Source organism: Phaethon aethereus (assembly GCF_964289735.1).
Source record: "Phaethon aethereus genome assembly, chromosome: 6".
NCBI classification, from domain to species: domain Eukaryota; kingdom Metazoa; phylum Chordata; class Aves; order Phaethontiformes; family Phaethontidae; genus Phaethon; species Phaethon aethereus.
The window spans coordinates 915,833-925,815 of NC_138580.1; the positions used below are offsets into that span (position 1 = coordinate 915,833).

Below are 9,983 nucleotides of genomic sequence, written 5' to 3' on the forward strand. Positions count from 1 at the left end.
CCCTCGGCACAACCGACGGCGTGACCACGGACCCTGCTCCGCGCAGCGCCCGCGGGAGGGGAGGCACGCGTTGACCATTTGTGCGGGGGAACAAAACCCCTGGGGGAAAAGGGGTGAGGAGTAGCGCTCCCCACCCCAGGGTGCAGGATCGGGGCCGGCGGCGGCGCACGGCCCCAGGCGGTGGGCACGGCCCGGCCCGAAGCATGACAGAAGTCCCGGCGGCATCCGGCATGCCCGAGTGCAATGGGAGCGTACCCCTGGAGAAGGGTCCGCTCCAGGTCATCGGTGTCGTTGACGAAATCGCAAAATCTGTCGGGACGGTTCCTCACACGAATGCAGAAATGAACCCTGACGCTCCACCTGCGGAAGAAAACCAGGAGGAAAATGGAAATTCGTTGGTAGAGGACATAGTACGTGGGGCTTTTGATGGAGAGAAGCAATGCGAAGGTAAAGTACAAGGGCTGCCTTTCTTTAAGTGTTTGGAAACAAAAGCTCTGTTTTATTTATAGGCTTGTGAATAACAGGATGTACTATGTGTGTTAGTTAAAACTCCTAACATGTAGTAGCTGTAACAATGGCTCAGAGTAACTCGGACTTAGGGACGCATTTGAGTTAGCAGTTACAGAGGATGAGATGAAAATATGTGACTAAAGAAACAAGCCATTTTTTAATCCGCTCTGAAAATCTCCTGCCAGTCTACAACCATAAAAACTTAATTATCTAATTAACTAACCAGTCCATCAATCCATTTCTTGTGCTTTATATTTCCTAAAGAAAAGCGAGAGGAAAACAGTGAGCCACTACAGCAGGGATCAGCTGATATCCAGGACATGGGAACCGATGGCCAGGAATTGGAGGAAGGTAATGGAAAAATGCTGTGTGACGTGAGGTTTTCCTGAAGCATAGCAATGAGTAGCCTTCAAAGAAAGACAATGATATATAGGTGGTGATTTTTTTTTTTAATTTGGTCAAACCTTTATATTCTGGAGAGAATGACTCATTTCTCACCAGTAGAGTTGCTGTACTTTAGAAAATGTGGCTGGTGTCTCTCTTCTTGGGCTTTGTGCATATCTCCATTACCATGGGCTGTCAAAACGCTTGGGGTCTTTGACCAGGAGGTCTCCAACAGCCCCGTGAGGCTGGGAGATGCTTTGTCTTCTGCTCCAGGCAGGGCAGCTCGGAGGATGACCTCGGGAGGCTGTCAGTCAAAAGTGTGCGGCCTCAGAACCCAAACTCTTTTCCTGCCTGATTCATGAAGTGTCTGAATCCCCCCTGGTGCCCAAGTGTCTAGCAGAAAGTTGTCCGCTCTCCTACACATCTGCTCCTGGGTCTCTCTACTCCTTCCTCGGTGAAAATGGTAAAAATCGGTTGGAGCCAAAGCTGGACCTTGCACCTGCCTCCTGCAGGCAATGCTCGCTGCCCGTCCCCGGCAGCAAGTTAAAATGTATTGAACATATACATACAGGAACACGCTTAATTGCACTATGCAACACTCAGCCTCTGCTGCAAAAAGGAGGAGTAGTTTATTGAGTATTATTAAAGGAGGAAAGCTACGTCTCTCTGCGGGTGGGCTTTCAGCATTGCTGCCCTTCCACGTTTCCCACCCACGGGCTCTTGCCCGGCTTGTTGGTTTTGGCAGCCGCAGACGAGGGACGGCTGGGCCGTGGGCTGCTAACGATGCCCCCCACACTGGCTCGGGCTGCGGCGGGGGTGCCGGGCTCTGCCCCGCTCCCCGGCACCCGGCCATGCTGGATCCCTCCGTCATTTACGCATCCACCTGGCCACAACGAGTTGGCATTTTCTGTATGTCAGCTGCCACATAAATATGAAACCTCTCCTTAGAGAAGAGCAGATTCGTAACCCAGAGTAGCTGTCGCGGTGCTGGCAAAGCTAGTGTTGAATGTAGCGCTAAAAGATATGTGGGCCATGCCTTGTGCACAGAAACTTTGCTTTGATTAAGAAAAGGAAAAAATATACCAACATTTGTCATGGGCAAAATAATATTTCATAGCAACTGCATGGGTTGTGAGGAGGTGAATCATGATGGAGGCTTGCCCACTAAGAGCTGACATCTATATTCCAGCTGTGTTGCTTTATGAGTGCACAATAAAACCTATTAAACGATCTTGCACAGCCCCCCGCGATCCCCCACCCCAGCCACGAGCACTTTATCTCTAAATTGCAGGCAGCTTTTTTGTACCTAACCAATTTAGTCTAATTAATACTCAGGACCCCACAGGCAAAATGTTGAATAGACTGTTTGTTGAGACGCTAAAGCATCATTTAACACAGAGACATGCCAAACAGGACAAATAGGAGATAGCCATCTTGGCCTGGTCGGTCACCTCTGAAGGGGGCACATGTCCCAGGAGGGCTGCACCGGGGTCCCGCTGCATTGCTGGCGTAGCTGGGTGCTTTGTGCAGAACGGCTTCCCTTCCCTTCCCTTCCTTCCCTTCCCTTCCCTTCCCTTCCCTTCCCTTCCCTTCCCTTCCCTTCCCTTCCCTTCCCTTCCCTTCCCTTCCCTTCCCTTCCCTTCCCTTCCCTTCCCTTCCCTTCCCTTCCCTTCCCTTCCCTTCCCTTCCCTTCCCTTCCCTTCCCTTCCCTTCCCTTCCCTTCCCTTCCCTTCCCTTCCCTTCCCTTCCCTTCCCTTCCCTTCCCTTCCCTTCCCTTCCCTTCCCTTCCCTTCCCTTCCCTTCCCTTCCCTTCCCTTCCCTTCCCTTCCCTTCCCTTCCCTTCCCTTCCCTTCCCTTCCCTTCCCTTCCCTTCCCTTCCCTTCCCTTCCCTTCCCTTCCCTTCCCCTCACAGCCGGCCCCGAGCCGTGGGGAGACGGGCCGCTCTGGTCCCACGGTGGGGCCTGCCCCACGCGGCAGGGGCAGCAGCTCCAGAACAGGCGGTTGGGCTAGTTGAGTCCCGCAGCCGCCCGAGGCGACAGCCAGCGGGCTCCGGGAACGCCGTTTGGCGAGGCGCCTCAGGCCCGGGGCGCGGGGGGACGCTGCGCTGCTCGCTCCTCCGCGGGGCTCGGCCTCCTGTGGAAGGAGGGCTCAGCGGGAAAGGTGGTAGGAAAGAGGCGGGCGTTAAAAACGCAGGGGCGGGTGGCCTTAAGCATCTGAGAACGCGCGAAGCCTTTCTGAGGCACGTGCGAGTGCCCGTGGTGATGGAGGCTCAGCCCGGAGACGTGTGGCCCCCCGCGCGCCGGCAGGCTCTGGAGGATGGGCGCTTTGGTGGCAGCAGCTGGTGAGGCGCCGGGAGCGCTGCTACGCCCAGAGCACCTTCGGCCGGGGCGCGAAGGCGGCGCCGAGCCATCCTCACCCGCGCTCCCTCTGTGTCGCTGCTGCAGGGCCGGGCGGCGAGGGGACGCCTGCGGGCAGCGGGGCACGGGGGATGGCGGCCAGCCCCGGTGGGGAGGCGGCGGGCACCACCGCAGCCGGCGCCGACGGGAGAGGGAACGCAGCCGAGGAGGAGGAGGTGGAGGAGGAGGAGGACACTGAAGAGGATGAAGTTCAGGTGATCGAAATCAAGAAGGAGAGCGGCGAGGCATCCCGTCTAAAGCCGCAGGACAGCGGCAAGCAGGCGTCTCCCCTGGCCAGCCCCGGCTGCAACTCCCAGGCGGAGAAACTGGGGGAGCAGCCCAGCCCGGGGAAAAAAAATGATATCTCCAGACACAGCTATTCCAGGTACAACACAATCTCCTACCGGAGGATCAGAAAAGGAAACACCAAACAGCGAATCGACGAATTTGAATCCATGATGCACTTATAGACTGAGGTGAATTGCTTAGTGAGCCGAGCGTTCACTCTGGTTTTGTTTTCCTGTTTTTTTTCCCCCAAGACGTGTCTCTTCACACAACATGAGGTCACTGCTTTTTTCCTTTTTGTATATGATTTCATAATTCACTGTGAAAATTTAACATCTTTGCTTTGGCAGCAGGCAGAGGCATCCATAGCGCAGGAAAATAAATAATCGGTTTGCTAAATATAATACCATTTGATCTAAAGTTTATCCTCATATTTTCTATCCAACCTTTGTAACCATATTCAAACAATAGGATGCCTTGAACTAGCCGGGGCTCCTGTAGCTGCCGACAGACATGTGACCCGTGCCGTCAGCCGTGCTGGTAATGCGTTGGCAGCGCAGCAGCTCCAGTAACGCTGGCCGGGGCAGCGTGAATAATAAAAGAGACGACTTCGCAACCGCAGCGCGCTCTGTTTTGCTGTCCATCCGTGCTGGCGTCTGATGGTGCGCGGACAGCCGCCTCCTGCTAGCAACCGTCCGGTTCCAGCTGTGCTGGTGGGATGGAGGGATATTTGCATTCGTGCGCAGAAGCTATGTGCAGGGATCAACAAAGGTGGGAAGGCATCGAGGGCCCGGTTCACCCGCTGCCATCCCTTGCACCTCCCGTGGGTAGCTGGATTCCTTATGTGGCACCGTAGTCAGCACCAGATGGGATTGGTACTGTCTGCTGGCCCTGCCCGCTGGGGTGGGAGGTGTCAGCGTGGACAGCTTTAGACGTGACGTCGCCCGCCTGCCGCAGTCTGCACCGCAAACACGGCCAGGCTCACGCGGCGCTGCCCTCCAGCCCGCCTGCTCTGGGCGGTAGCGTTAACCCACGGTGCAGCCAGCCCAAGCCGCCGCCGGCTACAAAGCAGCTCCTCTACCCCACCGCCCTCCCTCCCCCAGCCCTGCCGCCGGAGACCCCCGCCCAGCCCAGCAGCAGCCGTCCTGCGCAGCCGCGGGCAGCCGCGTCAGTGGTGGCCGGCCGTGGTGGCCGACCCCGCCGGCCCGGGGCACAGGCGCCTCTGGGGAGGTGGCACCGGTGACTGGCGCCGTCCACAGCGGCACAGCTGGGGTCTGGGCCAGCCTGGCGGGCGGCTTACACGCTCTGCGTGTCCTGCATGGCGCGTGCCTCTGCGCTCTTCGGTGTTCACCTGGCAGAACCGGCCACTGCCAGAAACCTGTGCTTTCCAAATGCCACCGGTTTGGACTCCCTTACATGTCTTCTCGACGCTAAGTTTGGGTGCAAAATTTAAAAGATTTCTTTTCAAAGCAAGGAAAGTTTTCTGCATAATTTGTTTTTGCATCATCTCAACACAACTTTTCTCCATTTTTAACAACCTTTGTGTAACTAGAGTATTGTTGATGCAGTCTTTTTTTAACCGCCTTACAGAAGGATTTGTCTTGAGTTGGGACTAAGCTTTGCGAATGTCATCCTAGACGGTGTCTGGGAGAGCTGAGAGCAGCTGACAAAGGGAGAGGAGGTAAAAACGAAGTTAGGCTCTGACTTCAGCTGCAGTGGCCTCCTTCAGCCAGAAGTGCTATTTTAAGGATTAGTTTTCCATCTCCAGCAGCACTGAGTATCGTTTTGACTTTTCTTGTTCTACATAAAGGCAATTATTTATTGGCAGCGTGAAAATAATAAATGGCAATTCTGTATTGTACGACCCAGACACAGCCCTCATTGTGCTATTCAGACTTGTTTATTCGCTCTTTGGTTTGTGGAAGTTCAGAGGTTTGCTTGTACGAACTTGGACTGCGGGCTTGTTTGCCTGCGGCAGCTGCCCCGCCGGCGCTCCTCTCGCTGCGCTTCCTGCAGGAGCAACACATTTCTCTTAAAGATGTGACCACTGCCCGGGCTTTCGGCGACTCGCTGAGGTCGTGGGTGGCAAAGCGCTGCTCAGAGCTGACCGGCCTCAGCCTCAAGTATTTGCACGCCCGCCGAGGTGGGGCGGGTGACCACGGCCTCCCCGCCACGCTGTCCGGCCCGATTCGCGCTTCAGGGTGACATTGCGGTAACGGGTTTGCTGAACTGCGATTAAAAACTGTAGTAGGGAAGAAAACAACAAAGCCCCAAAGCGAAATAAGAATCGGCGCTACGGCGAGCACCTCTGTGCGCTGCTGGGAAGCTGGAGTTTTTAAGGCGTTTTGTCGCGGTAAGGCCAGGGGCCGACGCGCGGTGTCTGCCCGCCCCTGGTTTCTGCCGGGGTCGATGGGCTCGCGCCTGGCTCCAGAAAAGGGGGGACGGGCGGGACGCGAGCAGCCAGCTCACGCTGGTGGCACGGCTGGCTTTCAGGAAAAGCCGCGCGCACCGCAGCGAGGGGCGCGGGCTGTGGCAGCAGGCGGTCTTCGGACTCAGCGCGCGGAGGGACCGGCGCTGGGCTGGGCAAGGGAGGTCCCAGAGCCCACGGACACACGGTGGGGCGGGGAGGCAGAGTTAAAATACCTCCCGGCGCTCAAGCGGGGTGGGGGGAGCGGCGGCAGGAGAGGCAGCAGCGTTTCGTGGCTCGGCCATGCGCCGTCACGATTCCCACCGCCGCCGGGGAACCGCCTGGCCGAGCCCTCAGCGCACGGGCGCGAGGACCAGCCTTTTTGCTGGCCGGCCGGACACCCTCCTGCTCCGATGTGGCTGCACGGCCTGGCCTGGCCCCGTGCTCGCTTTAGCAAAAGGCAAGATTTTTCTCCTCCTTTTATCATACATCTGTCTGTAACGGTTTTTACCATTTGGCTTTTACTCTAGGTGACAGTTAAAACACAGTTTCCAGACTTTTTGGGCAGGCGCGGGGATGAGCTGCTTGGTGTACTGACTGTGGGCACGCGTTCCAGCCAAGTGTGGAGTCTTGCCGAGACTCTCAAGAAACCTGGACGAGTTTTTTACCTTCCCTGGACGGCGAGTGTTGACCAGCGGAGGACAGCCATCCTCTCTCTCGCTCTCCTTGGTAGCTGGGAAAAGAAGATTTAAAGTCCTGGGATGCTCCAGGGGCCCGAGGGCCTTTCCTGCAAACGCACCCCCTCTTGCCTAACCCTCAGGGCGGGCGGGTGTGATGGGGAAAGCGAGGGGCCCACAGGCAACGAGCGAGCAGAAACCGCGGCCAACGCTCTCCCGCAGCGCGCTCGTCCTCTGCGCTGCGGGCAGCGCCGCTGGCAGGCCCCGGGCGCCGCCCGGGCCGGGAGCCAGGCCGGGCGCGGCAGGAGGACGGGGCAGGGTGGGCACCTGCCCGAAGCCGTGGTCAGTGGGTCGGGCAGGCGCGCGGAGGAGCCAGCAGAGAGCCGTCCGCGCGGTGTGCGAGGGGAAAGGGCGCGCAAGGGCCCGAAACGCTGCCCCTTGGAGCAGAGGCATATTCAGGTGGAGGAGGGGGTGGGGATGCCCGTTCGGACACGCACCTCTACAGACCCGGCCTTAGCCTAAAAATAATTTCCCTCCCTTTCCGCGGTGCCAGAAGACGGCTGATGGCAGGTAAGAAAGAGGTGGGCCCTCCTGGAGGGTCGCGATGCCTTTCTACCCTCTCTGGCCACTGTGGCGCGCTGCTGGCTCGCCCCCGGGAGCCATTTCTAGCAGCGCTGCGCGCTCAACTTGAACATGAATTAGACCACTTTGGCGGAAAGGTGCCGGTTGCCGCAACATCTGCAGCAGCTGCGAGGCACCGCAGCCAGCGCCGGCTATAGCCATTGCCTGCACTAACAGCGCGCTAAATGGGCATCTGAAGCACGGCCGTAAATCAGGGAGGTTGGTGGTTTAAAGGCTTTTCCTGGGGTGATGTTTTGCGGTTCAGTCTGGCAGTAACTCGGGCAGGAGAGCCCCTGGAAAGGGTCTGAGTCGGTCAGAAACAGTCACACACAGGGCTCAGAGGAAGAAGCTTCATCTATTATCATTTGATCCCTTTTATAATTTTTTTTTTTTTTAAACGAACCAAACAGGGCCTCCAACTGTGGCCACTTTGATTCAGGGTACTTTTTGAAGGAAGCTCAGCACGAGGTGCCGTGTCCCTCCCTGCCACAGCGCAGGAGGCATTTGTTCTTGTTTGGAAAAGCTGCGCCCGTTTCCCGTTGCTGACACGGGGGACGACGGTGGCTCCCGTCCCCAGACCGCGCGGCGGTCCTTCCCACCCATGGTGCCTTCCTCCCTTTCCTTAATGCTCACAAAGCCTGCGCGGCCCCAAAACCTCCGAGCGCCCCGAGGTGCGATGCACGCCCAGGTGCCGTCAGTGGCGACGGCAAACGGCGCGGGCAGCGGGCCGGGGAGGGGCGAGATGCCTATCGCCGCGTCCTGCCCGGGATGGGGCGCACGCTCCAGACAGCACCGGGGACAGGCCGGCTCGTGCCCGCCGCCTCTGCCGGGCGTGCCGGGAAAAATGCTCGCGTTTCTGGCAGATTAGGCTGGCTGGTACAATCTGAACGCTTCTCAATACTGTGTAACAGCAGGGCCGCAGCTCGCTGCCAGCAGCCCCAAAGGCAGGCTCCGGTCTTTAAGCAAAAGATACCAACATGGAAGTAAGCGTTTCCACAAAGTGGGCATCAGAGCCCCAGTAACAAGCCTGGCGATGGGATGTGACCGTGACATATGACCATTTGGTGCCTACTCAGTGACAAGTGATTGAATGTCAGCAAACAGAATTTGATAAATTTCATGCTCCTCATAAAAGATGACTGCACAAACAACATCTGTGTCATTTTTCTGATGGTGACTGCAGGCTAGCTGCGCTAAAGGAGGGAGAGAAAATCGGGAAGACAGTTGGAATAAAAGCCAACTGGGAAAAACTGTTGGGCCGTTCAATATTTTGGCAGACTCAGCCTGTCAGACACTGTCAGCATCAATCTGCCACGCGAGAGGTAATGTTATGCCGGGGCCTTCTGGAGAATCAAAGGAGAGGTACGAGGGGTTTTGTGAACGCGGGACGGTGGAGGCTCAGCTGTGGTCAACAGTGATGCTCAGCCCTGCGTCCCCCCGATGGCTAGTGCTGGAGAAGCCCCTCTCCCCAGCAGCCGGCAGCGGGGCAGGAGGAGCAGCACTACCTTCCCCAGTGACACCGCAGCCGCACAGGGAGCAGCCTCCCACAGCAGGAACTTCCCGACGGAAAGTGGGGAAGAAATCCTGCCAGGGACGCATTGCTGTTCCATATCCTGGATCTCGCTGTCTTCGCACAGCAGAATTTATTCTCCTATCAAATCTGTCCCTTCAAAAACTGATGACAGCTTCTGGAGATACAGAGTTTCACAGGAAGAAAAAAATTTCCCTGTGACAGTAGATTCAGAGCGACTTTTGGTGTGCGGAGCCCGGCCATGCCATGCATCTCGTCGCACTCCCTTCACCTCCGCTATGGTCCCTGTGCGACACGTGTACGCCACACGGGTGCACACACACACACTTGTGTTCTGCAGCCCTTTTTTGAGGAAAAGCTCTCACTGACTTTGCAGGTGTTTTCATCCACCCCGAGTGCCGGCGGGTAGAAGTTTTGGGTTGTGAGACGTCCTGCCGGAGGTCTCTGCCCTCCCTCGACCCACGGCGGGGGAACTCCGCGATGGGGAGAGCTGCCCGGCCCATGCTGCCGGCGGGTAGAGCTCCCCTTGGGATGGCCCCGGCAGGAGCACGGCGAGCCACCTTGCTCAGGGCGGCACCGAGCATCACCAGGCTCCGGCACAGGCGCCAGCATGACCCAGTGTCCCGGCCCACCGGGGGCCGAGGAAAGCAGCAGTGTTCCCGGGGCAGCCCCTAAAAAGCCACGGGGGCTCAGGGACATGCCTGGGGCCCCGGCAGCCCCGGGGTGGGGACAGCCCGGCCACCGGCTGGCCTCTGCTGCGTGCCGCTGGCAAGAGGCAAGATAAGCCCCGGGTTCGCCTCCCCGGCGGCTCCTCTCACCTCCAAGCAAAGCAAGGCCCACATGTCCTCGCTGTCACTGCTCTTTCTGCAGCCCCCGGTTTACCTCGTCTGCTGGGCGGCTGATCGACCCACATTTGCCTCCCATTATTAAAAGAAGGCTTTTTCGATACGCAATCGATTCCTAACAGAACCCTGATACTCATCTGTCAAGAGGCAACGGAGCCCACAGGGCAGGATCCCGTGGCCAGACCCAGCACGGGCATGTCAGATGGATTTTTTTTAATGCATTGGTCAATAAACTTCCATTTTCTGTGGAAGAATAAGCAGCCCAATTTGCTGTGTAAAAACTAGGGAGCCCTGGAAGTATTTCTGTAGCTTATGCTGTTGTCTGGG

At 57.6% G+C, this 9,983-nt stretch overlaps 1 protein-coding gene across 1 annotated transcript; it reads left to right on the top strand.

Moving 5' to 3' along the window:
• On the top strand, positions 1–3,771 carry ERMN (ermin). Its single transcript, XM_082001763.1, has 3 exons — positions 1–447; positions 775–861; positions 3,339–3,771. Exons 1-3 carry the CDS (start codon positions 204–206, stop codon positions 3,758–3,760), a joined length of 753 nt encoding a protein of 250 aa, XP_081857889.1. The 5' UTR covers positions 1–203; the 3' UTR covers positions 3,761–3,771.
• Positions 3,772–9,983: the final 6,212 nt, after the last annotated feature.